Raw genomic sequence first — 26,908 nt, forward strand, 5'->3', positions numbered from 1 at the left:
CATATCTATCAATTGATTCTAAAAACTAAGCAAACAAGAAGAACAGAGACAGAATCATGCATATAGAGAGCATTTTGATGGTTACCAGATGCGAGGGGGTGTGGGGGAATGGGTGAGGAGGTGAGGGGATTAAGAAACACAAACAGGTAGTTACAGAATAGCCATGGGGTACCTAAAGTACAGTATAGGAAATAGAGTAACTGAAGAACTTACACTTACGACCCATGGACATGAACAATGGTGGGGGCATTGCCTGAGGGAGTGGGGGGTGCTGGGTAGAGGGGAGCAAAGGGGAAGAAATTGGGACAATTGTAATAGCATAATCAATAAGATATAATTAAAAAAAAAGAATGTTGCCCTACCTAGTATCACACTGTGGGAGTCAGGGAACATCACCAGGTGGGAGTTGAAGCCTTGGGTTCCATATTTATTCCTGTCAACCTTGGGTAAATCATGTAATTCTCTGAGTTTTAGGGCCTCCTCCCCCACCCTCTTTTTAGAAGATATTTCTATTCTGTCAGCTACTTGAAGCTTTTGAAAGTGTGTAATTGGATAATCATTTTCACAGTGAAGGGGGGTTACTGTTAGACACAGGGGCCCAAGGCTTGTGGATGTGGACAGAATAACCCTTCCGAGATGATTTCCTGGAGTTCTTTCACACAGGGTGTACCTTTTCCTTTACATATACAAACATGTATCTTCACTTTTTTTTTTTTAACTGCTTTCACCTTTCATTGAAGGAAATGAGAGAATTACCTCTGTAATTTGGAAATGCTGCTAATACTATGTAAGGCTATGAAATTTTAAAATCTTAAAGTGAAGCCTTGGCTCTTCGGAAATCTTGGAGCTTCACTTTTGTTTTTTTAAAACAAAAATTTTTATATACTTTCCCTGTTGGTATGTGTAAATCAACCATTTTTAATAGCTGCATAACAGTCTATAGTAGAAATGTTTTTAATTTAACTCTCTCCCTATTGAGAGACATGCTTGTTGTCTGTTTCTGGCTTTTCACTCCCCCGTGGGAGGAGTGGGTTGGGGGAAGAAGCAAAAAGGTAGGTTTTCAAGTGAGAGGAGACTAGAGACCTGGGTTGCGTCTATTCCTTCTCTAGGACTAAGTGTCTGCACCTGTCATAGAGGTTTTAGATAGTGTATCTGTTTGAGATTATGAAGAAATGGTCCCATACAAAACATTCCTTATGATTACAAAAAATACGAGTGCTATGAATTTTTTAAATCTGCCCATAAACCTCACTTTGAGATTTCTTAGGCTGCATGCATTTCTTAAGGCTTTTCTCTGGCTTTAGATTCCACTATAGGCAGTATCAATTTGCCGAAAAGTGAGTTGACAGTCCTGTGTGGCACTTGGTCATTCACCCCCACCCTGCAGCTGTGGTATTTTAGGACAGTCTCCCATCACTTGAACCGGCTCATGCCTCAGTGTGGGTGCAGTTTGTGAGGCTGCAGATGGCCTGTGGCTGGCTTTTGATACCGGTGTCAACTGAGTAGCCCCTCCAGCCCGTTTTGAATGCTGCTGGGCTGCTCTCTACCCTCTCTCAGGTCCGAGCGCCCCTCCCATCAGGACATCGACCACATTTTCCTCGTGGCTCGCAGCTCCTCATGCCTGCCTAGGATGGACTTGGGTCTTCCAAAATATATGAATACTTAGGAGAGTGCGAAAAGAGAGTGAATGGTTTTCATTATTTGCAAATTTTAGCTACTAATGTGTATTTGATGTTTGGTGCTTTTTAATATTTTTTAGAAACAAACTTTTTTGCTTCAGAGCAACCTTAGGGAATGGGGAAAATTATGAAGTTCCTTTGAATACAAACCAGGTTGTATGTTTCTCTGGGTCCCAGTTCCTCCTCAGTTTAGAGCCCTTTCTCTTACCGAGTCTTTCTTCCTTATTTCCACCTCTGGCTAGACACCTCACTCCCTGCTCCAAACCTTGTCTCCCTGATGGAAATCATCTGGGAAAACCTCCAGTACCACATTAGTATTTTTTGTAGACTGTATCCCGTCCCCGCTGAGAGCCTTTTATGTTATTAAGCAAATATTCCCAACAACGCAGCCCGAAGCGTGTGTGCTCAGAGGGCTCCTGTGGTAACCACAACCACCTTAAGATTAATCAGCTAGGATCCTCTGTGCCAGGATCTTTCCAATAGCCTGGTGCTGTCTGTGGCCCTCTTCTCAGAATAATGTGTTAAACGTGCAAGCGCTTTGTTGCCTGTTAATGAGGAATTGGGGAGGTGGTTGCAGGCTCTGATTACCTGGAAGTAGGTTCAAAGGTAGTTGCTTCCTCTCCTCTGGGCAGGGGGACTACTAACTAATCTGGCAGTCAGCCTTGGGTCTGTGTAGTGACTGACTGCTGACTAATACTCATCCTGGGTGGGCCGTAGGGCCTTCCCTCGCAGAGGTTACAGGGACCTACATCTGCACGAGCATGAAAGGAGGGAAATCCCCAACCTCTGTGGGCAGAAGCCAGGTGAATTGTTAGAATTTTGGCTGGTTTGCTTGGGAGAGTAGGGATGCCGGTGCATGATGCTTGTTAGGGAAGAATGGCAGCCTTTGGGTTGTCTTGTAGCCAGCCCCATCCTATGTTCTATCATGCCAACTTTAGATCCACTTAGAGACAAAAGTAAAGGTCTCATTGTTTTTTTTGCATTGGGCTTTGGCTGCTGTAAAGGAGCTTTGACAAACTCTTCCGGGGAACCATTGGTGAGTACTGAGTAACATTCAGGGCCTGGATTTGGTTTATAATGCTATTGGGGGAGACCCCCCAGAGAATGAGAAACTATTGGGAGAGGCAATCTATGACGAGCCCTGAGCATTCCCTCGTGTTCTTCATGTGAATGCAAGACCCTGACCACGCTTCCTGCGCCCTGTCTTCTTTTGTTCACAGTGAGCAACCTTGAGAGACGAGGTAATGTCCCTCCCTAAGGAGCAGGTTTGTCACTGTTCACTATAAAAGTGTTGAAGCCCCCAGGCTCAGGATTCTTTGCCTGTGACACAGCTCGCTGCACCTGTGGGCACCCGTCTAGGCTACCCTGCATTACTTCTGTAGGGGGGGGCATGGGGCAATGGCACAGATACGCTCCCGTCACTTACTGTGCTTGTGTGAGTAAATAAATTGTTCGCCTCTGATTGAGAACTCATGTCTTCTGCCAGTATCCATGAAAAAATAGTAGGACAACTTGTTAGTTTGCAAGTAGGATAAAATTCTAGGCCTGGAGTATTCTGACAATGGAGGTAATAAGGATGGAATTCTGACAGACATGGCTTTCTAGAAGAGAAAGTTAATGGGCCAGGTGAGGGGATATGAGAAGATAACTTGGGGTCTGTGCTGCTGAGCCAGGGGTGGGGGTAGTAAAGGTCCCCTATTGTTCTACTGGTTAATGAATATTTTGAGGCCAAGCAGCAAGAGATAGGATTGCAACACACTGTGCAAATGGTATGTAGGCTGTTGCTTTACTCCTCTGGGCGGGAGGAGAGGGTGTCTCCACAGTGAGGCAGCACACCTGTAGGCCCAGCTGGAGGCAGCGTGACTGACTGGTGAGAAAGGGGTTCCCCAAAGATGAAGTAAATGGTTTCGGCAATAAGAATCTAGGAGTTTGAATGAACCCAAAACATTAGGAGCTTGTTGAGTCCAAGAATGTAGCCGCTTGCTTACTAGCACAAAGCCACTCCTTCTGATCCCTCTCTCTCTACTGCTTTAAGGAAAGAAGCTGTGTGTGCTGGGGATCTTTGAGATCTCCTTTTATAGCTCTTGAATATAAGGCTCTAAGTCACCATCTTACTGGGTCCCATGGGTACAGGGAGCCCTGGGCATAGAAATGGTCGAAAGTAGTAAGGACTGAGGGGCAGATCCACAGTGGTGTGCAGGAGGCAAAAACACCCCAAACCAAGAGAGCAGCCCCTGAGCCCTAGCTGCGTGCTGGGGCTAAGAGGTACACGAGTGAGGAGGCAGCACTGACCCTGGCGCAGGAGTCCGGGGGGAAAAAACCTTCCCAGTGGCCCAGCTGCTCCGTGCAGTCTAGCGGCTCCTGCCCTTTAATGTCCCCGCACTCTTGGCTGAGAGAGAGCATAATCTCTTGGTGGCTGTAGGCCCGGCTGTGGCCTCCAACATAACTATTTTAAACTACTTGGTTTGGATTCCATAGGGGAAAATGTGCCTGTATTCAACTGGTAGGGTTTGGGCAAAGTTTGCAACAGGAAAGGGAAGTTAAACGGACCTGTAGGAGAGTCTCTAAACTGATTCAGTGTGCTGTTTTACAGCTTTCCCCTTCGTGTGTTATCGACATCAGTTACACACTTTACTGAACTGTAGGTGCTTGTAAGTCTCCCATTCAGGGACTACTGCATATAAAGAGGTGATCCCTGCTCCTGTCTGGGTAGTCTCATAAAAACAATATAGAATCCTAAGAGAAAAGAGATGAAAATCACAACTTTACTGGAAAACTTGGTGACTGCTGGAGAAAGACCATTTCCCAGTACAGCAGTGCCAACGGCCCTTTGCAGGCACGCGGTGCACCATTTTGAATAGGTGGACAGCTTTTTAGACTATTCCTGAGTTGTTGCTGAAACCGATCCTCTGACCCACGCAAGCCTCCTAATTCTGGCCTAACCCCCATTTAGGGCCACTTAGCTCAGGCTTGATAACTAACAAAGAAGAGCCCAGCAGGCTTCCATAGTCAAATGGATATGGTGTGTTCTGGGGTGCAGCCAATCCAACCATCTTAGTTTTACATGAAAAAGTGGAAGCTTCTCCTCTGCAGGAATTCCCCACTTGGCTGCCTGAAGCAGAGCCACAGGTTCATTAGGCGTTTGCTTTATAGAGACTTCCTCTGTCAAATGCCTGGGCCCACTTCACTGGTGGTCCAGCTAAGTTGAAAGCTGTTGGTGCCAAGTGACAGTTCTGGAAGACTGACCACACTAAGGGCTGATCAGCACAATGGGCTGAATTGGAAACTGTCACCCTTACCCCCAGATAATTCCTAGGAACCAGATATATATTTTTCTGACTCTTGGGCTCTTGCCAGTGGCTTAGTATTCTGGTCTGTCACTTGGAAGACTACAGACTGTCAAAATAAAGACACTCTTTTGTGGGGCTCCAAATTAGAAATGAATTACAGCTATTAATTGAACTGTCTGGGTCACTCCTGTAGATGCCCACAGTGGCAGCCATTGTTGGATGAGACCAACTGGGGCTGCCGGAGCCTGTACCACTCGGATCGCCACCGTTGCTGTCTGGTCCGTCATCACTCCAGACACGGCCTTACACCCACCATTGCAGCAGCGTGGGCACAGAGGAAAGCACTTCTGTTTCTGATTCAGAGGCTACTGCTTCATGCCAGACTGACTGCTTTCAAAAGTCCTGTTGGTCTAGTCTTGAGTGAGGCACATAGCACAGGGCCTGGCCGCCACCCACTCTTGGCTGGCTGACTGTATCAGACCTTTGGCTCCCTCAGTAGTACCTCACCACTGTTGACATTGTTTCAGGTTAGTGTTTTTCTAGTTCAGTCAACTCCAGCTGCACTACTTTGGTCGTCAGACTGACCTGTCTCATGTTTTTGTTTTTGTTTTTGACCACCTGCGGTCTGACAGTAGTGCAACTTTAATTACAAAAGCCACGTAATGGCAGGCTGATAGTCAAGGCATTTATTTGATGGGCCTTCCAGTCTTTCGTCCACAGGCATCTAGTATTGGTGACTGTTGGAACAGCTTATTCAAAAAATGTACTCGAAAGGTTTCTGACTCTACCTCTCTAAACTCCTCCTAGTCAAGACACTTCAGTAAGGCGGTTGGTCACTAAATGTGACTGTCCCCAGAAAGCAATGACTTCCTCTTGACTGCTGTTAGGGTCTCCCAAGAAGAAGAACAAATAGGATATGTGTGTGTATACATAAATAGATGTATTCTAAGAAATGAACCCATGGATATAGAGGCTTAGAAGTCGCATAGTCTTCTGTCTGTAAGCTGGAGAACCGGGAGACCCAATGGCATAGCTCCAGTCTGAGACTGAAGGCCTGAAAACCAGGAGAACTGGTGGTGTGAGTTCTAGTCCAGAAGCAGAAGACTGATGTTCTACCTTGCAAATAGGCAGAGAGAGTCCACCTTTCCCTGACTTCTGTTCTACTGTGCCCTCCATCGGATTGGATGAAGCCCACCAGCACTACAGAAGGCAGTCTGCTTTACTGAGAGCACCAATGCAAATAGTAATCGCAGCCAGAGGCACCCTCAAACATATCCAGAATAATGCTTAACCAAATATCTGGGGATTCCGTGTTCCAGTAGAGATGTAAAATTTGATTGTAGTTGCTTACTGAGTAGTGATCAGAATGAGGGATTGGAGAGTTTTGTATAAATTTATTTTGAAGTTCCGTATTCTATTGCCATGACCATTGCTGGCCATGATGTTTTCTTTGCCCTAACAGCACCCCCAGGCCAGCCTGGTTGCCACAGCCTTCAGGTGGCACCTTCAACAAAAGGAGTCCTTAAGTATTCACATTTCATTCTGGTTCAGCCACTTGGATTCTCCTGTTGGTTTGACATGGTCCTAGATGTAACACTGGGAAAAAGAGTCCCCCCTGGAGCTTCCCTCTCAGAGGACAATGGCCTAGTACACCTCTCCCAAACCGTTGCGAGCTCCTTAAACTTGCAACTGATCACTGGTTTTGCCCCCCCCCCCCCACCAGATGATGCTGAGTGCAATTTGAGAGCCCTTTCCTTTATTCTACTGAGAAGCCTTGGAATATCAGCACTTTCAACTCCTATATCTCTCATGCAAAACATGTCAAACTTCCAGAACCTCCCATCCCCCATTCTTGTAGCTCTTACTCAGTCATCCCATGGGGTAGACATGCCACCTGGCCAGCGGCGTGAGTGTGTGGAACAGGTCAGACTAATTGCTATCAGGCAGTCTTCCAAAATAAGGACTGGTTTCAGTTATTCTGTCTGCACTGGGAGCTCTGGGGCCATGACACCGCGTTAGGGACACCCTCAACCTGTAGCTCGTGAATGATGTAGGTCCCATTTGGGGGCTCCAACAATTGTAAACGGGCATCATATGAGGGGAACCCCCCCAAAACTGGAACTTACTTAGAAAAAATTGTGTATTCTTACATGTTCACATTTCAGTCACCTTTAAAGTACTCAACATTTGATGCAATACACCTATCAAGAAGTTTTTTCCACTGTTCAAAATAGTTTTGAACTCGTCGATTTTTATGCCTTTTAGTGCCTCTGCCATTTTTTGTTTCACCTCTTCCACATCAGCAAAATGTTTCCCTTTGAGGTCATTTTTCATCCAGGGAAACAAAAAAGTCGCTCAGGGCAAGATTGGATGAATAGGGAGGGTGGGGCACAAGGGTCATCCCATTTTTTGGTCAAAAAACTGCTGAACACTCAGCACAGTGTGGCAGGTGCACTCGTAAATCACCCATCACGAAATGGGCAACCGTGTTGAAAGAGTCTTAAAAAAAAATTCACTGAAGCCAAATGCAGCCTCTCACAACGCCAAATGGTACACTGATACAGATGGGTTCCTAGAACACTCACCTAGTGGGGAAAGCCTGTGCTACAAGTCCCCCTTCCCTCCAGAAGATAATACAAAGTCTTTTGGCGTTCCCCCTCATATATGTCCCCAGGATAGACACAGCCTATCTCTGTGTGGAAGCCAGGCACTAACTTGCCTTCCTCCCTGAAAACGTGGTGTCTTGCACCATAGGGAGGATCTCCAACAACTTTCAGGTGTTTAGGGAAGCGTCACCAGCACATTGTGTAGCCATCGGATGACTGTGGAGATGGTTCCACGGGGCAGCTTCCTGGCGGGGTGACTGACTCATTTATGCACACACTGCAGGAGTTGATCCCTGTCTTAAGGGAAACTCTCTTAGAAATGTTGATGTGGAATTTGTTCTGACTTTAGCAGAAGCCATCAATGATACCACCTTAGCCCTGGAATGCATTCAGGTGAGCGCCTCTGGCCAGTGTAGTTAAGGATGATGGAATTCTCAACTTCCTTTTGGGCCAAGATAGAATCTGTAGTAGCCAATGCATCCTGCTGTGCCCCAAGGCAGGTATACCATGTGGCTTTGTAAGGCAGCCCTTGATGGGTTATGGTGGTGTGTGTTTGTTTTGTGTGTGTGTGGTTGTTTGTTTTTCCAGCTGGTTTGGTCTAGGCCCTTCCTTGGGTACGAATGAGGTGGTTTCTGCAGGTTGGTCTCATCCCGTTTCTTTGTGTTCTGTTGCCAGTATCCTTAATTAAATGCTTTATGAGACCATTAGAATGGATTGGATCCCTATTTCTGACAGATTAATCAGAATGACATACTCAGAAAATTCATTAGACGCCGTCTGCAAAGTGCAGTGGAGGCTAGAGTAGGAGTAACTGTTTTCTCATGGAGAACTGGGAGGTCCTCATAAGGAAGTGAAACCTGTTTGATTTGAGTCATGAAGTACATCATGAGTAAGGTCAAGTGTGCCCAATTTACAGATGAGGAATCTGAGGCACAGAAATTAAATAACTTGCCAAGGGCCCTCAGCTAGGAAGGAGGAAGTCCGGATTGGAACCAGTGTCTCTTCACTTCCAAATGCAGAGATTGCTACTAAACTTCACTGCCTTAGGTATAAAATAGACTGAGACCATCGGTCAAAGAAGAATTGAGAGAGATTTGTCATTAACTAAAATTAATTTGGTGATCCACAGAGTTGATGATTGTGAGTTTGGAGAAGTTTGGTGAAGAACCCTAGGACTTTGTATAGGCTCATCTTTTAAAAAAATGAAATATTTCAGACATAGTAAGGGTTAAAAATAGTAAATGAACACCTATGAACCTACTGCTACCTTTAAAAATATTACCAATACAATCGAAGGCCCTTGGTTATCCTTCATCATACTCTACTTCCTGCACTCCCAGAACTACTACCCTGAATTTGGTATTTATTATTCGTACACATTTTCTTCATTCACGTGTGTCCATTGACAACCCATGGTATTATTTTACATGTTTTAAAACTTTTTATATGGTAGTTGGTTGAGGGTCCCCAAGACCACCTCTGGGTTTAGAGATTCTCTAGAAGGTGCCACAGGAGTCAGCATATAGCCATACTCAGAGCTAAGGTTTATCGCAGCAAGGTAGTAAAAGCACACATCAGATCACAAAAGGAAAAGACACAGTGAAGCACGGAGATGGCCCTGTGCAGGCTTCCTTACATTCTCGCACTCTCAGTAGGGAACACACGAAGCACACTTGCCCCTGGCAATGCAAACGCGGCCCGTGTGCCACGTTTCTGCCTAGTGAACCCTTTAGAGACTCAGCACCCACAGTTTTTATTGGGGGCTGGTCATGCAGGCACCCTCTGCCTAGTATGTACCGAATTTCCAGACTCCCAGAAGGAAAACAGGTTCAGCATACACCATATTGTGTTCAGTGTGCGCATAAGACTACACTTATGAATTGGAATTTTGCAGGAAGAGCTGTCCTTTTTCCCCATTTACTTCTTTATTCAATTATTCATATAAAGCTGGATTCATAGGTTTTATTTTATTGAGTTATAACCTAATACTATTTTTTATGCTATATATATACAGCACACACACATATATAACATCATTACAATATTTCTTTATTTTTGAGTAGGGGTGGATCTGGCTGTCTGGACCTTTTTGTGGAGTCCCCTCTGAGGCTCGGAACCTTCGCTTGACTCTTAGGCTGTCCAGGCTGTTTAAGCGGTCAAACCTGGCAACCAATAGAGCGTGGAAATACGGGGCTGAGGGGAGAGTGGACGGATTGAAAATGGTGGGCTGGGAGGCGGAGACAGGGAGCTGCAGGGTCGTGGTGAGCTAAGGTACGCCTAAACTCGGAACTGATATTGGGTGGGTGGAGAGGGTGGTGGTGGGAGAGGAAGCAGGAAGCCGCGGGTCCCTCCCGGCGGTTGGAGGCTCGGTGGCGAGGGGGCGGGGCCTCGGCTGCAGCGCCTGTACGCAGGGGGCGGGGCCGGCCGCGTGCCGGGGGCGGACGGTTAGTCCCAACCGCCCCGAGCCTGTGGCCTCCGCGCTTCCCCGCCTCCGCTTCCTCTCGCGGTGGTCTCCGCGTTCTGGTTCTGTCTTCCTCACTGCTTCTGGACGTCTCTGTCTCCCGCTTTCTTCGCTTTTGGTGGTTGGCTCTCCTGTCCCTCGTCTCTTTCTCCTGTTTCCGTCTCCCCAGCCTTGGTCGTTCTCCCGGGCATTGCTGTCCGAGAGCTGAGAGCCTGCCTGCGCGCCCCGCTCTGCCTGGAGAGACACGGAGGAACCGGGGGTCCTGCGCTGGTGAGCGAGTCTGGGAGACTGGGGAGCCCCCGCGAAAAGTGGGGCAGTGTGACTGTGGGGACGAGTTCGGCAGCACCATCTGGACTTACGAAATACTGTTTTGAGAGAATATTGAGTCAGAACCATCCCAGGCGGTAAGCATGTTGGACGTAGCCAGGAGAGTATTTTTAGCTAGTTCTATTTTTTCCTTCAACGGGAGCCAGACTTAAAGCTGAGAATTATCATTTTAGAGACGAAAGGCAACAGAGACTGGAAAACCTTTCTTACTAGAGTGAGGTCTGTGGGCCGCAGGGACCCCTGAGCTGGAACTTAAAAGGAGACAGACCTTGGTCTTGATGCAGGTTTTGCTACCGACTCACTGAGTGGCTTCACAGAAGTTTATTCATCTCCATGAGCCTCAGTTTTGCCATGGGTGGTAGCCATGAGAAGGATTTGGTCTACAGGATCTCCAAAAGCCTGACATATGATGGGTGCTCGTTAAACGTTAGTTGTTTAGGAGTGAATAAATGAGATTTGGGAGGTCTCCTGGGTTTCACTGGGAATCTATGGAATTACATTGTTCTTATAGCCTGAGAAATAGGTAGTGTTATCTCCATTGTAAGTGAGGAAATGGGCTCAGAAATAAAGCAAATTGCTAGTAAGTATAAAAGCCAAGTCACACTTCCAAGTCCATGCTGTGGATACATTTATCCTCTCTCCTAGTGAGAGAGCAGGGAGGACTTCACTGACAGGTGATTATATGAAGCAGCAATTAATAATACGAGTTGCTAAGATGAACAACTCTAAAGCAGAACTGTATCAGATTCTTCTCGATCCCTAGTTCCCAGCGTATGGTTTGTGTGAAATAGTTTGGGTGTCAGTGCCAGAGTCACCATCTGTGTTAACGCTGTCATCAACATGATCAGCATAGTCATGATGACAACTAGTGATAGTGACTGTAATTGTTGTGGGGATAGCAAAGCCGTAAGTGAAATTGAGAAGACATCAAAACTTATAATAAAGACTTATTTATGGTGCTTTAAAGCTTATGAAGCACTTTACAGTGGTTCTTTGTACTGGTCATCTTAGGCAGCTATTATTGTTATCCACACTTCACAGGCAAGGAATCCAAGACCTAGAGAGATCAAGTGACTAGCACAAAGTCACACAATAGCGTAACAGAGCCGGGGCACCAGTCTGGTCCCATACGACAAGTTGTTCTTTGGTGCTCTTTCCACTTCCTCTCCCTTTCCTTTTTCCTAGTCCTTTCTCCCCACTTTATGCTTATCCTGTGCTTTATTCTTCTTATTTCAGTGTTAACTAATAATCATTTGTTGGCTAATGATTAATAGCATTGGTATTATTAATTCATAATCGAACTGTTAGCTTATAAGTTTAAAATATAATCTCTCCCAGAGGTGCAGAGGGATTTAAATGCTTTTAAGAAGGGAAGTGGTAATTGTGATTGTTGTTATAATCATCCTCCTCCTCCACAGATTTCAAGGAATACAACTAGAACATGCAGGGATTGACAGTCTAACAATAATAATTGTCATATATTGAATTCATGCTGTGGGATGGGCCCTGTAACAGCCACTTCACCCTTTTCCCTTAATTCTCTCAGCCACTCTATTGACCTTTATAAAATGAGGATCCTGAAGCATAGAGAAAAGTTAAATAACACGCCCAGAATCATGTCGTCCTGGCCTGGTTCAAATCCTGTGTCCCTAACCTTTATACCGGTTGGGCTCAGAGACTGATTTTTACTTAAAAGAAAGTCTGGTCCTCCGGGGCAGGAGAGCCTGAACTGGGGGGAGAGAGTGGTGCTCTGCAACTGTGCAAAGAAGGCACCTCACCCATGCCTTTCAGTTCTGCTATTGAGAGCCCAGAATGGGAGTGAGGGGAGGCTTTTCTTCTCGACTCAGGAGACCACCTCCCCACGCCCCTCACGAGAGTGAGCTGTGGTTCTCTTTACGTTGGAAGTAGCAACTGAATGATAGCCAGTGCTGTTGATGAAAGTTGGTCTTTATTGACACCGGGAGGATGCAGCCACAGGCAGTGTAACTTTCCCCTTCAGTTCGTTGCCCACGAGGCTGCCTGAGAGACTGGTCCAAAATGCATACTTGGTCATGCCATTCCTCTGCCAGAAACTGCTGAGTGACTCCCTGTCTGTGGGATAAACACCTTAATACGGTATCAAAGCCTCCCAGGATCTGGGCTCTGCTGACCCCTTTCAGTCCCCTGTCTGCTCACAGCTTTTGCCCAGGACAGTCATGCTGGACTACTGAGGATCCCCACAGCTCATTGTATTTCGTGTCTCCTATAGGCTTTTCACACCCACTCTGTCTACCCTTCTTTTTTACCCTTCGGTTGGCTTACCCACTATTCATCCTTTAAGATCCAGCTCACCCATTCATCAAATATTAGTCAAATGCCTATCAATTACCAAGCATGGTTCTAAGTGTAGAGGGGTAACAGAATAACACAGACATATCCCTGCCCTTTATGGGGTGTCTGTTTTGTAGTATATATTAAACAAGTGTAACGAATGGGTAAGTAGCATGGAGAAGAGAGCGGGGAAAGGGGATAAGGAGCTCAGGGGAGTTACCAGGGAAGGCTTCGCTGATTGAATAATGTTTGAACAGAATTAGAAGGAGGTGAGGAAGTGAGGTCTGAAAGAATATTCCAGACCCAGAGAATAAGGATATATGAGACAGGAGTACCCTTGGCTCATTGGTCACCTCTCCAAAAATCCTCTGCTGCCTTAATCTGGACAGCTGTCCTTTTCTGTTTTCCCACATGCTCTCATGGTTTACCTCTAAAGTGGCACTTACTGCATGATGTTGTCATTGTCTGTGTTTGTGTCTGTTTCCCTCCCTAGGACGTGGGTTTCTTGAGGGCAGGGGCCTCTGATTTCTGTCTCCTGAGCACCTACCTTTCAGCCTGACTTGGAAGGCACCCATACATATTGATTAAATAAATGAATATGATCTTATGGGCCTCGTTCTTACAGCCTGATAATTTTTACAAATGATTTATAAGAGAGGGCTCGTATGACAGGCGAGAGAGAGATTAAAAGAAAAAAAAGAAGAATTTTAAACCTGGCTCTGGTTGGCTAGCTTGATGGGCCTCTTTTGGGGCCTTTTGGGCCTCTGGGAAGTAAAACACCTGATTTTCTTTGAGAAATGTACTTAGAGACTTCCATTTTCAGGATTATGGCTGGTTATCTAACCCGCAAAATGGCATATAAAATATAACAAAGTCCTTCAAGTTGAATTTGCAAGAAAGTAAGAGAACTCCCCGGGGCCTAAAAACCAAGAGGAACCTGAAAACCAGAGTAGTTATAGTTAGCCCATTTACCTGACCTCAGCTGCCCTGGGTGTTTGCCAATCTTACCTAGAAGCTTGGGCTTTAATAGACCTGCTGTTACAGTGCATGAAACTGTGGGCCTGCATGGGTCAGAGACTCTGGTTGGAACTGAGATCCCTGCATGAAGTCCCTTGAAAACCCACACCTTCTGGTGGGGTGGACTAGGAAAGAAAGTCTCGCTACAGATGCAGAGATGACAAAGAAGATTGCCTTTTATCCTAGGCTCCTGTAGAGGGGAAAAGTTTCCCCAGAGAGTTCTTAAACACAGGCATTCCCTCATATGGATTTGGGTTTATATTTATGTTACCTGAATGGCCTCCAAGTGAAGAAATTGACATTAGAAGCTGTCTGGGCTGGTGATACCCCTGGATGATTGGCAGAAGCATATGCAGAACCTCTGGAGAAACCCACTTGACCCAGGCTGCATAGGATTCCCACAGCCTGGAGGATAGAGTTGTTACACAAAAATGCAGATTGCTGGCTTTGTGCTGTTGACACCATGATGTTATTTTTGTATTAAAAAAAAGGTAAACATTTGAGTACATCTCTGCCTCTCGGTGATCTCCAGAAATGGAGTGATAGAACAGAACTTGTATACAAGCCAGTGTTCAGATATGGATACACATTTAGCTGCCTCCTATCCTTGCAGAGGTCATGGAAGAAGTGACGTCCTGCTCCTTCAACACCCCTCTGTTCCAGCAAGAAGACAGGAGAGGAATCACCTACCGGATCCCAGCCCTGCTCTACGTACCCCCCACCCACACCTTCCTGGCCTTTGCAGAGAAGCGCTCTACAAGCAGGGATGAGGATGCTCTCCACCTGGTGCTGAGGCGAGGGTTGAGGACTGGACGCTCGGTACAGGTGACTCCTCATCCCCGATCTGGGCCTGGGCCTCGGTTTCTCTCCGCATTTACTCAGAGCACTCAGAGTCTGTGGCTTTTCCCGTCAGTGCAGGAAAAGTCCTATGTGGGAGTTGAGGGGGGAAAACCAGTAAAGGCGTTGCCTCACTTGCTGAGTATTTACTGTGTGCCAGGGGCATACCGATCTTCTCAGCCACTCTGTGACGTAGGAATGGTCAGTCACACTTCACAGATGAGAAAACTGAGGCTCCGAGAGCTTGCCACATGCCCAGGGTCACACAGCTATGATGAAGGAGTAGAAGCAGGCTTCACACTTGATATCTGATTCCAGAAGCCTCCATGCTTCATGTGTCCTTTTCATTTAGATTCTCTTTTATCTTCGTAAGTCACCCAGGAAAATAAACATTGTCAGCCCAGGGTTGCTGGTGAGGGGTCCCGGTGCTCCAAGAGGTAGGTAGCTTGTTCAAGGCCATAGCTAGCAGATGAGGGGTTGTGGGATAACAACAGTCATTCTCCTGCTGCTGCTCTTCTCCCCACCTCATGCTTTATTCACATTTATTTCTGATTCAGTCGATTATAGAATCTTGAAATTAGAAGAATCATCAGTCCAACTTCTTTCCCGGCATAGAAATCTTCTGTACTCTATTGGTAGCTACTAATAGCTACTAATATCTCAGTGGTTAAGAGCCTGGCTTTGAAGTCAGGCAAGACCTAACTATTTATTGGCTGTGTGACCTTGGATACTTGCCTCTTTTCTGTTTCATCATCTGCAAAATGTAGTAATAGCAGTTATAATACATAGTAGGAACTCAACTTCAGTCATCTTCTAGAAAGGGTCTGCTTACACAACTCCTCAAATGAGGAACTTAATCCTGTGGCACCTGTTAACTTTTGTTGGAGGGATGAGATGATCTCTACTCCTCTACAATTACCTGTTGGTCTTGTTCTGCCCTCTGGGGCAGTGAGTCTATACGGAATAAAGTCCCTTCTGCTGAGGCATCTCTTCCACGTACCTGCAACTGGTGCATGCCCTCCGAGTCCTCTGGTTTTGGGCTCAAGAACTCCAGTTCTTTTAGTGTCTTTCTTTCTTGGCCACAGTCTGGATTAGGTTTCCAGGCCTTGAAAACTGTGGTAATCCTCCTTGGGATCTGGTCTGGGATGTCAGTGTCCTTTTTCAAAGAATGGTGCTCAGAATTGAACTTGGACCCTGAGGATAGAGCCACCCCAGCAATGAGGCGGCTCTCCCGCCTTGTATCCTTTCCATGCATCTTCAGGGAAAGTAGCATTTACTTTTTTGATCCTGCATAACACTGTTGACTAATATTAAGTCGATAGGCAGCTAAAACCTCCAAGTCTTTTTCACAGTCCTCTTTTTAAAAAACCTTTTGTGGTAAAGTACACCTAACAAAATTTTCCATCCTAATTACTTTGAGTGTACATGACGGTGTTGTTAACTGTGTGCACATTGTTGTACAGCAGGTCTTTTTAAAGCTTCGTCATTGTGCATGACTGCGGTTCTGTACACCTTGAACGGCTCCTCCTCTCCCCGTTCCTCGGTCTCTGAGCCACTCTTCCACTTTGTTTCTATGAGGTTGATTCCTTTAGGTGTCTCAGTGGAATCATGCGGTGTTCGTCTTTTTGTGATTGGCTTATTTCATGTAGATCAGCAATTTTCAACAGTGCGACACAACAATTTTCAAAACATGCAGTACCCAACTGTTCAGGGGCCCTGGCCTCTGTTTCCTCAGATGTCAAATAAAACAACGGCAGCAGCCAGCACAGCAGTAGCTGTCCAGTGTGAATGGATCAAAATTATACCTATTTTGTCAGACTGGCAAAAAATACATTTTTTGATGTGCCGCAGAATTTGGTAATTAGCTTATGAGATGAAAAAGGTTGAAAATCACTGATTTAGAGTAATATCCTCAAGGTTCATGTTGTAGCGTGTGGCAGGATTTTCTTTTTCTTAAAGGCTGAATAATATTCCACTGTGTGTTTATCCACATATTGGTTTCTCCGTTTTGTTTGTCCATTCTTCTGTTGAGGGAGACTTGGGTTACACCTTTTGGCTCTGGTGACTGATGCTCTGTGAATGTGGTGTGAAAATGTCTCAATGTCTCAGTATCTCTTTGAGACATTGCTTTCAATTTTTTGGCTATATACCTAGACGTGGAACTGCTGGGCATATGGTGATTCTGTTTTTAATTTCTTGAGGGGCCTCCATGCTGTTTTCCACAGTGAGTTTACCATTTTATTATCCCATCAACAGTATACAAGTGTTTCAATTTCTCTGTATCCTTGCCAACGCTGCTTTTGTGTTTTTTGACAGTAGTCATCCTAATGGGTAAGAGGCGATATCAAAAACTTCCCTAATTAACAGCATTGAGTATTTTTATGCATTTGTTGGCTATTACATTTGTCATTCTTTTGTGGTTTTTCCATTTATTGGTTCTAGAGAGAGGGGAAGGAAGGGAGAAAGAAAGGGAGAGACACATCGATGTGAGGGAGAAACGCTGATCAGTTGCCTCTTGCATGCGCCCCAACTGGGGATGGAACCCACAAACTAGGCATGTGCCCTGACCAGGAATTGAACCGGCAACCTTTTGGCTTGCAGGGCAACACCCAACCAGCTGAGCCACGTTGGCCAGGGCTGTGTTTGTTGTTCTTTCATCATGTTTCTCCATCCAGGTTTTTAAGCCCAAGACTTGTTTTATCTGTCAAGCCTCAGCTTGTTTATGTCTCATTGCTGCAACTGGTTGAGATTATTTGGATTCCACTGCTTTCATCTTTAGTTTACTGTTCCTTACAGCTTCATGTAAACTTTATTTTAGACATTGCAGGCCCAAGTCATTTTCCCCTCTCAGTTACAAAGGATGGCTGAGCCTCTGATTTCCCTGACTAACCTGCCCAGTAATTTCCCCCCCCCTCCTGTTCCTAAAGGCAGTGGCAGTGCTGATGGATTTCTTATATCATACTGGGTCCTGCTCAAGGTTCTTGATCTGAGCAGCTGTCATCATCCAAATGAGTTTGCAGCAGATGAGTTACTTCTCATTGGAAACGCCCCTTCAGTGCTACCCATAAAGTGTTGGTTTCCACACAAGGTGCTGAGGAGACAAGGGCTCTATCCCCAGAGCGGCAGTAGGAAATTAAATCTGCTCTCCAGGCCCCTTCTTGACACTTGGGAGGGAGAGGGCCTCTGGGCGTTGTTTATAGAGTATGGTTTCTACCTGAGAGTGTTTCCGTGACCCTTCTGTTCACCCCCCACTTTCATTCTTCCCTCCCTCCTCTTTCCCTTCTTTCTTCTTCCCTCTCTTCCATTCCTGTCGCCCTTCTTCCTTTCTCTTTCCTTTCCTCCTTTCTTCAACAGACATTTATTGAGCACCTACTATGTTAAATCAGGGGGGATGTGTGGAGGGAGGTGATAAAAAAGTTGGCAGATTCTGGCCTCTCTACAAAGAAATTGCATGGCTGAATTGCAGAGAGAAAGTAGAGCTGGCACAGATGTAACTGTCCAAATGTCCCATACAGAGTCCACGAAGTGTCACAAGGCAGGTTCATCCTCTCAGAGTGGGCTATTTCCTTAGAAGAAGAAGTTCAGATGGATTTGAGGATCAGAGAAGCTACTGTGTGGGCCACACCATTTAAGCTGATTCTTGAAATGAGTGGGTCGAAGGTGAGCAGAATCGAAGGTTTCTCCCTAGATTCTCCACATCTAGAAATGGTCTTTTCCTTCTCTGACATCCACAGTGCTTTATCTTTTCTCTCTAATGGTATCTGTGAGGCCCTGGAGTCTGCTCTGTGGGTGCTTTCCCTCTCCTCAAGGCAGGCTGGGCGGCAGGCCTGACTGCCCCTCCCACTGCTGGCCTTTGGACCTTGATTCCCTGAGTCACAGAGAACTTAGGTCTTGCCTCTAGAGGTTTAAAATGCAGTCAGATAGCAAAGTGCACTTCGTATGCAATGACAGTTTCCAGAGAGTAACGGTGCCATTTGGGAGGTTTTAGGAAACAGCCTTCAATTAGTTAGCAATCTGGGAGAGCTTCATGGGGAAAGGCGGGCTTCTATACAATAATTATGTTGACTCTGGCACATATGTTTGAAGTGTTTAGAGTGCTCAAGGCACTCTGCTATAGAATGGGCTGCTCTAGAGATAGTGAGTTCCCTGTCCTTAGACTAGTTCAAGGAGAGACTGGTCTTCAAGCAGGAAACTTAGAAGAGAATCTTCTGTAAGATGGGAGTTAGCACTAAGTCCTTATGATTTTGAGAATCCATGATCTGAGTTCTACTTAACAATAGTTTTTGCCCATTCATATAGGAATTAAAATTCAAAAACTTTTTTTTTTGTTTTGTCTAGTTAATACACTTACGTGGCTGAAAAATAAAAACTGTAAAAAGGTGTGCACCGCATTCCCAGGCTTGTACCTCCTGTCGCAGCCGCTTGTTTCTCATGTGACCTTCCAGTGCTGCTTCACACCGAAACAAAGAAATGCAAGTGTGTGTCCTTGATACTCCCTTTTAAAACATTTTCATGTGGAGTGATAACACATGTACAGAAAACATAAGACATAACATAAATGTCAAATGCACCGAACATAAATGTCAGTTCTGAATTGACAGAGCCAACACTTGTGCATTCGCCACTCGACTCAAAAATAGAATGTTGCCAGCAACTTAGAAGCTTCTCATATGTCTCCCCTCTCCTTCCAAGAAGTAATTACTATTCTGAGTTTTAGCTCTTGAATTTAGTTTTGTTTGCTTTTAATCTCTGTATTTTTTTATTTTATTTTTTAATTACAGCTTACATTCAGTATCATTTTGTATTAGTTTTGGTCATACTGCTATGTATCCTTTATGTCTGGCTTCCTTTGTTCAATATTCTTGAGGTATACCCAAATTAGGTGCACAGCTGTGATTTGTTCATTTTCATTGTTACAAAGTATTCCATTGTATGACTACACGACAATTAATTGACCCATTCTCCTGCTGTCGCATATTCGGGTTGGCTCTTATGTGCATGGATAGTGCTGCGCTGAGTATTCTCTGTGTTTTCAGTGCTACATGCATGCACTTGTGGTGGGTTTCTATCTGGAAGTGGAATGACTAGATTCTAGGATATGTGGATGTCCCACTGCAGTTGGTAATGCCAGCAGTTCTCCAGAGCAGTGGTTGTGAAGGCAGGTCTACCTCCGTGTCTCCCTTACTCCGGGGTTCAGCCCCTTAAGGTTCCAGCTCCAAGCACGGCGGTTTACCAGGGCTTCTATTTTTTTTGTTCTCCTAGCCCCATATGTCTGTCAAGAAGTGCTCAGCTTCTCAGCCTTTCAGTTACCTCTTTCAGAATTCCAGAGATACTTTGAGAAGAAAAGAGACTTGAAACACCAGGCCAATATTGTTTTTAAATATATCAATGAGATTAGGCCTCTGTCTGTGATATGTCTGGGTAGGCGCTATCTCATTTTACCCTCACCTCAGCTCCTCTCTGAGCATGTTATGACAGCCTCCACTTAACTGGGGAAGAAACTGAAGTAACAGAAGATTAAGTAACTTGTCCAAGGCCACACAATAAGTGATGAAAGCAGGGTTTGAACTGGGAATCTCTGACTCCATGCTTGAATTTTTAATGACATGTTACACATTGCCTTCCCAGGGTAGTAGAGGAAGGAAAGAAAAAAAGAAGTCTTTGTCTTAAATTTCCCTTTATATGCCTAAAATGTCCATGTTTGTCTGCCTTGCTCTGTGTTGATTCCTTTTCTTTCTTTCCTTCCTATTTTTTTTTTTTTGGAGGAGACCTTCCTTTTAAAAAATATTTATGTAGCTCCTCTCATGTGCTGAGTACTGGAGGTACAAAATTAGAATAATTTGGTTTCTACCCTCAAAAGATTCATAGTTTAGGGAGGGAGCCAGTCACAATAAAAAGTATAATGTTATATAATAATTGCTGTAACTCCCCAGTACGGACAAAGAGGAAGCCTTTGGTAGGGGAGGGGGGAGAGCGTCATGGAAGGCTTCATAAAGGAAGTGACTTTGAGTTGGACTTTTGGGGGTGAATTGGGTATCTAGACGAAGTGAGGAAGAGTGTTTCAGATAGAAGGGACAGCATGAGAATTCAGTGAATACGTGGGCCTTCACAATTGTATAGACTTCAATACCATTTATTTCTTTTCTCTGAAAAGTTCTAATGCTTTTAAGGAGCTTTATGTCTTCCTATTAGTCTCTCACTCCTCCCTCTCTTCCTTACTCTTGTTAGTGGGGACCACTCATGCCACTGATGGAAGCCATGTTGCCTGGGCATCGGACCATGAACCCCTGTCCTGTGTGGGAGCAGAAGAGCGGCTGTGTGTACCTGTTCTTCATTTGTGTGCGGGGCCATGTCACTGAGCGTCAGCAGATTGTGTCAGGCAGGAATGCTGCTCGCCTCTGCTTCATCTGCAGCCGGGATTCTGGCTATTCATGGAGCGACGTGAGGGACCTGACTGAGGAGGTCATTGGCCCAGAAGTGAAGCACTGGGCCACGTTTGCTGTGGGCCCAGGCCATGGCATCCAGCTGTGGTCTGGGAGGCTGATCATCCCTGCATACGCCTACCACATCCCTTACTGGTTCTTCTGCTTCCCGTTACCGTGTAAAGCCAGGCCTCATTCCCTCATGATCTACAGTGATGACCTTGGGGCCACATGGCACCATGGCAGGTTCATTAAGCCCATGGTGACAGTGGAGTGTGAAGTGGCAGAGGTGACCAGGAGGACCGGCCACCCCGTACTGTATTGCAGTGCCCGGACACCAAACAGGTGCCGAGCGGAGGCTCTCAGCACTGACCGTGGTGAGTGCTTTCAGAGGCCATCCCTGAGCCACCAACTCTGTGAGCCCCCGCATGGCTGCCAAGGCAGTGTGGTGAGTTTCCGGCCCCTGGAGATCCCACATGGGTGCCAGGACCCCACAGGCAAAGATGCCCCTACTGTTCAGAGCTCTCTGCTGGCCAGTTCTCTGAGGCCAGAACACGAAGCTGGAGTGCTTTCAGAATCATGGCTCTTGTACTCACACCCAACCAGCAAGAAAAGGAGGGCTAACCTCGGCATCTACCTCAACCGGACCCCCTTGGAGGCTGCCTGCTGGTCCCCCCCGTGGATCTTGCACTGCGGGCCGTGTGGCTACTCTGATTTGGCTGCTCTGGAGGACGGCTTGTTCGCGTGTTTGTTTGAGTGTGGGACCAAGCGGGAGTGTGAGCAGATTGCCTTCCGCCTGTTTACAGACCGAGAGATCCTAAGCCATGTGCACGGTGACTGCACCAGCCCTGGTAGGATCGCTGAACCAATTTAACACTAATTGGCTTAGGATCCAACTTTTCCATAGAAGGGAAACCAGTAGAAGGCAGCCACAGCCAGAGTAATGGAGGCCATGACAACAGAGCTTACTGAAGCCTCAGGGAATCCCAAAACTTAATATTCTGCTCTCTACCTTTTTTTACTTCTCCAAAGAGTAAAATGAAAATTTTCCCATAGCTACTGCAGTAGAAATAGAATTGAATTATGTGAATTAGGAGACCATGATATGATCCTGGGCCTGCCATTGGCTGACTCTGGGACCTTGAACTCTCCGGGCCTCAGGGCTTCATCTGTAAAATGAAGTGATTTGTTAAGTGATTTCTCTCCCTCCTATCCCTAGGGACAGCCCAGCGCCTGCTTACTCCATGATTGGCAAGTCCTGGCTATATATTGGACTCTGATCTCAAAGTGGAAATCAGAGGTCTCATCTTTTCAAATCCAGCTGTGAGGTTACAAGCAGGTACGATGCCATAAAGAAGGATCTGGAGTGTTTGCTCAGGTTTTAGTAACAGAAACACCCATACCCTTCTAATCATGCCCAGAGCTCTACAGGCTGTCCTAGAGGAATTGGGCAAAACAGCAGAATGATGAGCTCACCGGCCTCCTTCAACTTTGCAACTCTGCTCAACCTGCCCTTCCTCATCTAGAAGGTGTTATTTCCTAGGGAGAAAATGATGGCCTTACTCCTGTGAAAGATGAACCTGAAGTTCATGTATTAGGATGGTTCCTGATGGGAAAAAGACATGGCTTAGGGCTTTAAAGCATTGGCAAAACTTCTCACAATCTCTGCCCTCAAGGAGCTCACAGTTTATGAGGCCACAAGAGGGAGAAAATTAAAGAAAGAAAGAAAAATGCAATGGGTGGGATGGTTTGTAGATGTTGGGTGCTCAGTTGGTGTGATGGCAGCTCATTGTCCTCGTTGCATCTCTTTTGTGCCTGGAGTCTGCCCCAGCGCTCGTCCAGGCTGCTGGCTTTCCGCTAAGTTGGTTTTTCTTAGAATGTTGTCCCGGCCCAGCCACTTCATTGGCCAGTAGAGAAAGTCTCCGAACTTAGGGAGGTCTCTGGACACCCCCAAACTGCTGAATCTGGTCTGTTTGGACCTGCTGAAATCACCATTCGTGAAGTGGGGATGGCATTTGTCTAGTAGTTTGGGGGCTGAACTTTGCCAGTAGTGGGTCTCATGGATGACACCAGATCGGTTGCTCTTACTGTAGATTGTTTCCCCCGTAGTTCTATCATGAGAGATTTCTTTTTTTCTCCCCCTTAATACAAGGTGGAGGAAATGTAGGTGTACAGTTTTCATATGGAAAATAATACAGTAACGAACTTGCTCTGCCCCAGCCTGAATATGTGATACTCGGCAGTGGCCTGCAGTGCAAGTCTCAGCGGTAGAGCACGGCCTAGGACGCACCTGTCAGGTGGGAGAGGTGGAGGTCAGCTTCATTTTCCTTTAGCTTATGGCTTAAGCCCGTCTTAGTGTGGCTTCTCGTACATTTGCCATCATCTTCCATGAAGTCAGTTGTAGTCATTCATTCAGTTACGTATACATTTATGTAAATGTTTCTTGAGAGCCTGCACATAATATAAGGTGCTTCCTGTTGCCATTCCCTGGTTGAAAATAATTTGTGGCTCCTCATTGCCAATTAAACGGTATTTCCATTTAGCATGGCATGTAGGACCTTCGGTGGTTGGGTGAAATAATGATTACTTATCTCTACTTCTTAATATGAAGCCCATTGTCAAAGAAGACCTCTGTCAAGTTGGCAAGTGGAGGGAGGTAGGGGTTTGGGGGTGGGCAGAGTGGTGGTGCAGGGGAGAGCATTCAAAGGGCATCCTCCTCCCGAGTGGGAGAAACTTCTTGTTCAGCAAAGTGTTCCTGAGCACCATACGCCGGACAGATAGGGATAGCGAGGGTGGATGGCTAAGCTCTGCCGTCAGGGCTAAAGGATGGAGAGAATGAGACTCTCACGACTTCTTTGGGACCATCCAAGAAGGGCGTCAAGGAAGGGACCTCAGTGGCATGCCAGTGTGGACCACAGATGGTTAGTCCAATACTCACAGGATGTCTCAAACCACCCCTCAGTTGCCCTCTTCGTCCTCCTTCCCCTTTGCCTCGTGTTTGCTTCTCTTGGTGAGAAACTCCCTGAATAGGCAATAAATTCCCATAATAGGTAAAGAGCCTACGTGTACATTTCAGGAATGGCAAGAAGAGGGTTGGGGACAGGCATAATCCTGAATGAGGATGAGAGAGAGGGACAGAGTGAGCAATGGCAGCTTTGAAGAAAAAGAACAGCAGCCAGACATCCTGGCACCTTTAGGAAGAGAGAAAGTAGTACAGACCTAAGGCCTAGGCTGGACAGGTGGCGTAGGTGGTGGTTGCTGTGAGGAGCAAATGATACCGGGCTGGAGCTATTCCCCACAACACGTGGGAACAGAAGGAGCCCTGCTCAGGGCAGCAGGTTAGGCTGCAGATAAGCTTCTACCCAAACCTGCAACTTGGAGCTGGCTCAACCTGTCCATGCTCCAGGTGACCCATAAAAACAGCTGTGGGCACTCCAACTGTGTGTGTGCCAATTACCCAAGATCTTCAGGGCCCACAGACCTACACCATGATATTGGTATCCTAACTAGGCCTATTTCAGCCCCTTCCAGGTTGGTAGAATGGAAAAGATAGGGCAGGTGATGGCAGCTGTGAGGAAGAGAAAGTAGGCTGAAGGCCTGTATTCTAGAGCACAGGTGGCAAACACAAGGCCTGCCAGCTGAATCCATCCCTCCACCTTGTTTCTACCCGGTGGCAGCGCTGAGCTCTCGCTTAACAGTTAAGGAGTAGTTACGTTCATACAGTCCTAAAATTACATTTGGCCCTTTGAAGGCAACTGTGAGGCTGATGTGGCCCCCGGTGAAAATGAGTTGGATACCCCTGTTCTAGAGGCATAAGGAAAGGTCTATATAGGCTGTGTACCTTGGCTCCCAGATGCTCCACCCTGTCCATGGACCCTCAGTGGATCCATCTAACACATGTGGCCCACCACTGGAAGTGCAAGGAGGCCCAGGTAGTGGCCTCCTGCTGCTGGTGTGCACCCAGACCAGCCTCCAGTCCGGTCAGCCTGCTGGTCCTGCTCGTGCTGCTAAGTCCTAGGCTCCTAATATTTACTTTGGGCCTTCGTTATTTGGATCTGTTTTTCCTGGAAACCAGTCTCCCCTCAGATATATACGGGGTATCCTGTAGCTAGAGCCATAGGTAAGAGACCTTGCAGCCTGCCTGTTGGGTAGCCCAAGGGACCCACAGAGGCCACCTTGAGGCTGCACAGCCTCCTCCCCAGGAGAGTGGGGTTCAGTACTTTCACTGGGCCAGATTAAGTTGCTCAGTCGTCTTCACTAGGCAGGGAGTTTTCCCCACTGCATTATTCAGTAGACGCTGGTCATCCTTCCCTGTGCTGCCACAGTGCGCACTCGGAGCCTCTGGCCCTTACCACAGGCTGCTCTGTGTCACTGTCGCCTGTGTGTTGTGCCCTTTAGGCCTCTGCTGGGCGGTGAACTGCGTGAGGGCCAAGTCTGACCCCTCATGTATCCCTTTCACCTCGGATCACAATGACTACGAATAAATGCTTTTTCTATCCTACTTTGAGTTCCCTGAAGGCAAGGCTCTGAGTCCTCCCTTTGTCCTCTGCACCCAGTGCAGGGCCTGGCCCAGGACGGACAGCAGTGAAGTTATGCTGACTTAAGGAGACCCTTGGCCTTCTGGAGCTAATTGAGAAGGTCAGGGTGAGTTCCCTCTAGGGGAGGAGCATGCAGCACCCTCTGTGGGTTCATAGCGCTCCGAACCTGCTGCACGCTCACCCTGAGTCTTCTCCGTGCTGACCTGCTTCCAGGTCAGGCGCAGTGTTTCCTGGGAATGAGCTTTTCTCTGGCTTGAGTTTGGTCCTGCCTGGATACCCCCAGGATTGCAACCCAAGCCCAAAGCGAAGCCTTGATTTGGGGTTCTCAGTTCACTGGTATTTCCCCCTCTAATTGGATTTTCTGTAACTGTCCCTCCTCCAGGACTCTGAGGGAGATGCTGGCGCTCACTCAGCATGTTCTGTGCGTGGCTTGGTTCTGTAACACCAGCTGCCACAAACGCTGTCTGTACTGTAAAGACTAAAACCTGCCATGACTCTTTGAAACAAGGAAGGTGAATAAAGAGCGTAATTCTGGTGACGACTGGTTTTGTTGTTGTAAAGTAACCTGAGTTCATAATCATCACAATACTTCTATATAATTTGTACTCAACAACTTTTAGGTTTGAGGCAGTTTCTTGCTTTTCATAAGAACTTTTACTTTCAGAAAACATAATTAGTAATAATACTTTGCACTTTCACACATTGTTACTCGAACATAGTTACCTGTTGAGGGAAGCAGGGCAGAGGTTACCGCGGCTGGTTGGATTGCACCTTACACAGCTGTCAAGTGGAGGCACCAGGATACAGAGCCCCCCTCTGACACCTGCCCCAGTGCTTGTCACTGCATGTCACACCTTGGTTCGTTTTTCAAAATATCTTGAGATTACTCTCACGTTGCATTTGAAGAGACCACAAATATTGACATCAGTGAAGTGGGGAGATTGCTTGACTTTTCTCTTTGTTCTCTTGGGATGTTTAAGGCACTATTGGTTCTGCATAACTCCCAGTTCTGTCGGTAGGTCAGTCTGCTTTTTTTTTTTTTAAACAAATTGACTTGAAAAAGTTTCAAATGGAAATATCTTTTGTTGTAACACTGAGAGTCATATAATGATGAAAGAATAAATGAAGTCTAGAAAACTAATTTACCTCTAAAAATAGTTTTACAGTAACTATATAATTAAAAACTCCAATGATCTATTTTATTTTCGAGTGTTTTGTTAGATGGCTTGACATCTGAGGAACGCTGGGTTTGAGAGGAATATGCACTACAATGTAAATTTTAGTACTTAAATATTCACACGATAGTATTTGATTAATTAAACTGCCTTAAACATATATACCAGTTACAAATTTAGTATAGCTGACTTTTTATGAACAGTTCAAACACCCTACCTAGTAGATAAAACCAATGATTATAAAAC

General features: G+C 46.2%; 1 protein-coding gene across 3 annotated transcripts; it reads left to right on the forward strand.

The window, feature by feature from the left end:
* The first annotated feature begins 10,180 nt into the window (after positions 1-10,180).
* NEU3 (neuraminidase 3) lies at positions 10,181-26,493 on the forward strand. Of its 3 annotated transcripts, none has more exons than XM_024572795.4 (3): positions 10,181-10,306; positions 14,304-14,515; positions 20,756-26,493. In XM_024572795.4, exons 2-3 carry the CDS (start codon positions 14,309-14,311, stop codon positions 21,821-21,823), a joined length of 1,275 nt encoding a protein of 424 aa, XP_024428563.2. In that variant the 5' UTR covers positions 10,181-10,306; positions 14,304-14,308; the 3' UTR covers positions 21,824-26,493. The 3 variants fall into 3 exon arrangements, with proteins under 3 accessions (XP_024428563.2, XP_045037943.2, XP_053781243.1); XM_045182008.3 differs by lacking the exon at positions 10,181-10,306 and adding an exon at positions 10,323-10,440; XM_053925268.2 differs by lacking the exon at positions 10,181-10,306 and adding an exon at positions 14,090-14,181.
* The last annotated feature ends 415 nt before the right edge of the window (positions 26,494-26,908 follow it).

This window comes from Desmodus rotundus, chromosome 5 (genome assembly GCF_022682495.2).
Source record: "Desmodus rotundus isolate HL8 chromosome 5, HLdesRot8A.1, whole genome shotgun sequence".
NCBI classification, from domain to species: Eukaryota; Metazoa; Chordata; class Mammalia; order Chiroptera; family Phyllostomidae; genus Desmodus; species Desmodus rotundus.

What these genes read in the sequence shown, in the direction of transcription:
- NEU3 (XM_024572795.4), top strand. Translation starts at nt 14,309, where the DNA reads ATGGAAGAAGTGACGTCCTGCTCCTTCAACACCCCTCTGTTCCAGCAA. An exon ending in GGACTGGACGCTCGGTACAG is followed by an intron (nt 14,516 to 20,755) that starts GTGACTCCTCAT and finishes TACTCTTGTTAG; the next exon opens with TGGGGACCACTCATGCCACT.